This window comes from Mycetomoellerius zeteki, unplaced genomic scaffold (genome assembly GCF_001594055.1).
Source record: "Mycetomoellerius zeteki isolate Tzet28-1 unplaced genomic scaffold, Tzet1.0 scaffold941, whole genome shotgun sequence".
NCBI lineage: Eukaryota > Metazoa > Arthropoda > Insecta > Hymenoptera > Formicidae > Mycetomoellerius > Mycetomoellerius zeteki.
In genome coordinates, this window is record NW_017257981.1 from 8,902 (window position 1) to 9,195 (window position 294).

At 32.7% G+C, this 294-nt stretch overlaps 1 protein-coding gene across 1 annotated transcript in view; it reads left to right on the plus strand.

The window, feature by feature from the left end:
• The first annotated feature begins 133 nt into the window (after nt 1-133).
• LOC108730672 (uncharacterized) overlaps nt 134-294 on the plus strand; it is a 3,915-nt gene continuing 3,754 nt past the window's right edge. The window contains exon 1 of the mRNA XM_018460520.1: nt 134-143. Within this exon, the coding sequence (XP_018316022.1) occupies nt 134-143 (10 nt within the window). The remainder of the gene's footprint in view (nt 144-294) is intronic.

Genomic DNA, 294 nt, shown 5'->3' on the forward strand with positions numbered 1-294 from the left:
AACGTATAATAAATCAACCTAACTAAGACTCCTTATAAATCAAAAAACAATGAAAGAACAAGGGCAGTAGGAGTCAAGCGCGGGAGATGTTGCGCAAATTATTATACGTTAATCGAATATGTTTTTTGCCAATATGTTTCAAGGTTAGTAGAAGTGTAAATGTAAGTGAAACTCGATAGAATTGTATTTTCATAAATTTTATGAGGGTAGAGCGTTTTTTTGTAAGCATACTTTGAAAATGAGCGTATAATGCTCTACTCTGAAAAGAGGGAGTTACAGACGAAAATGAATTCA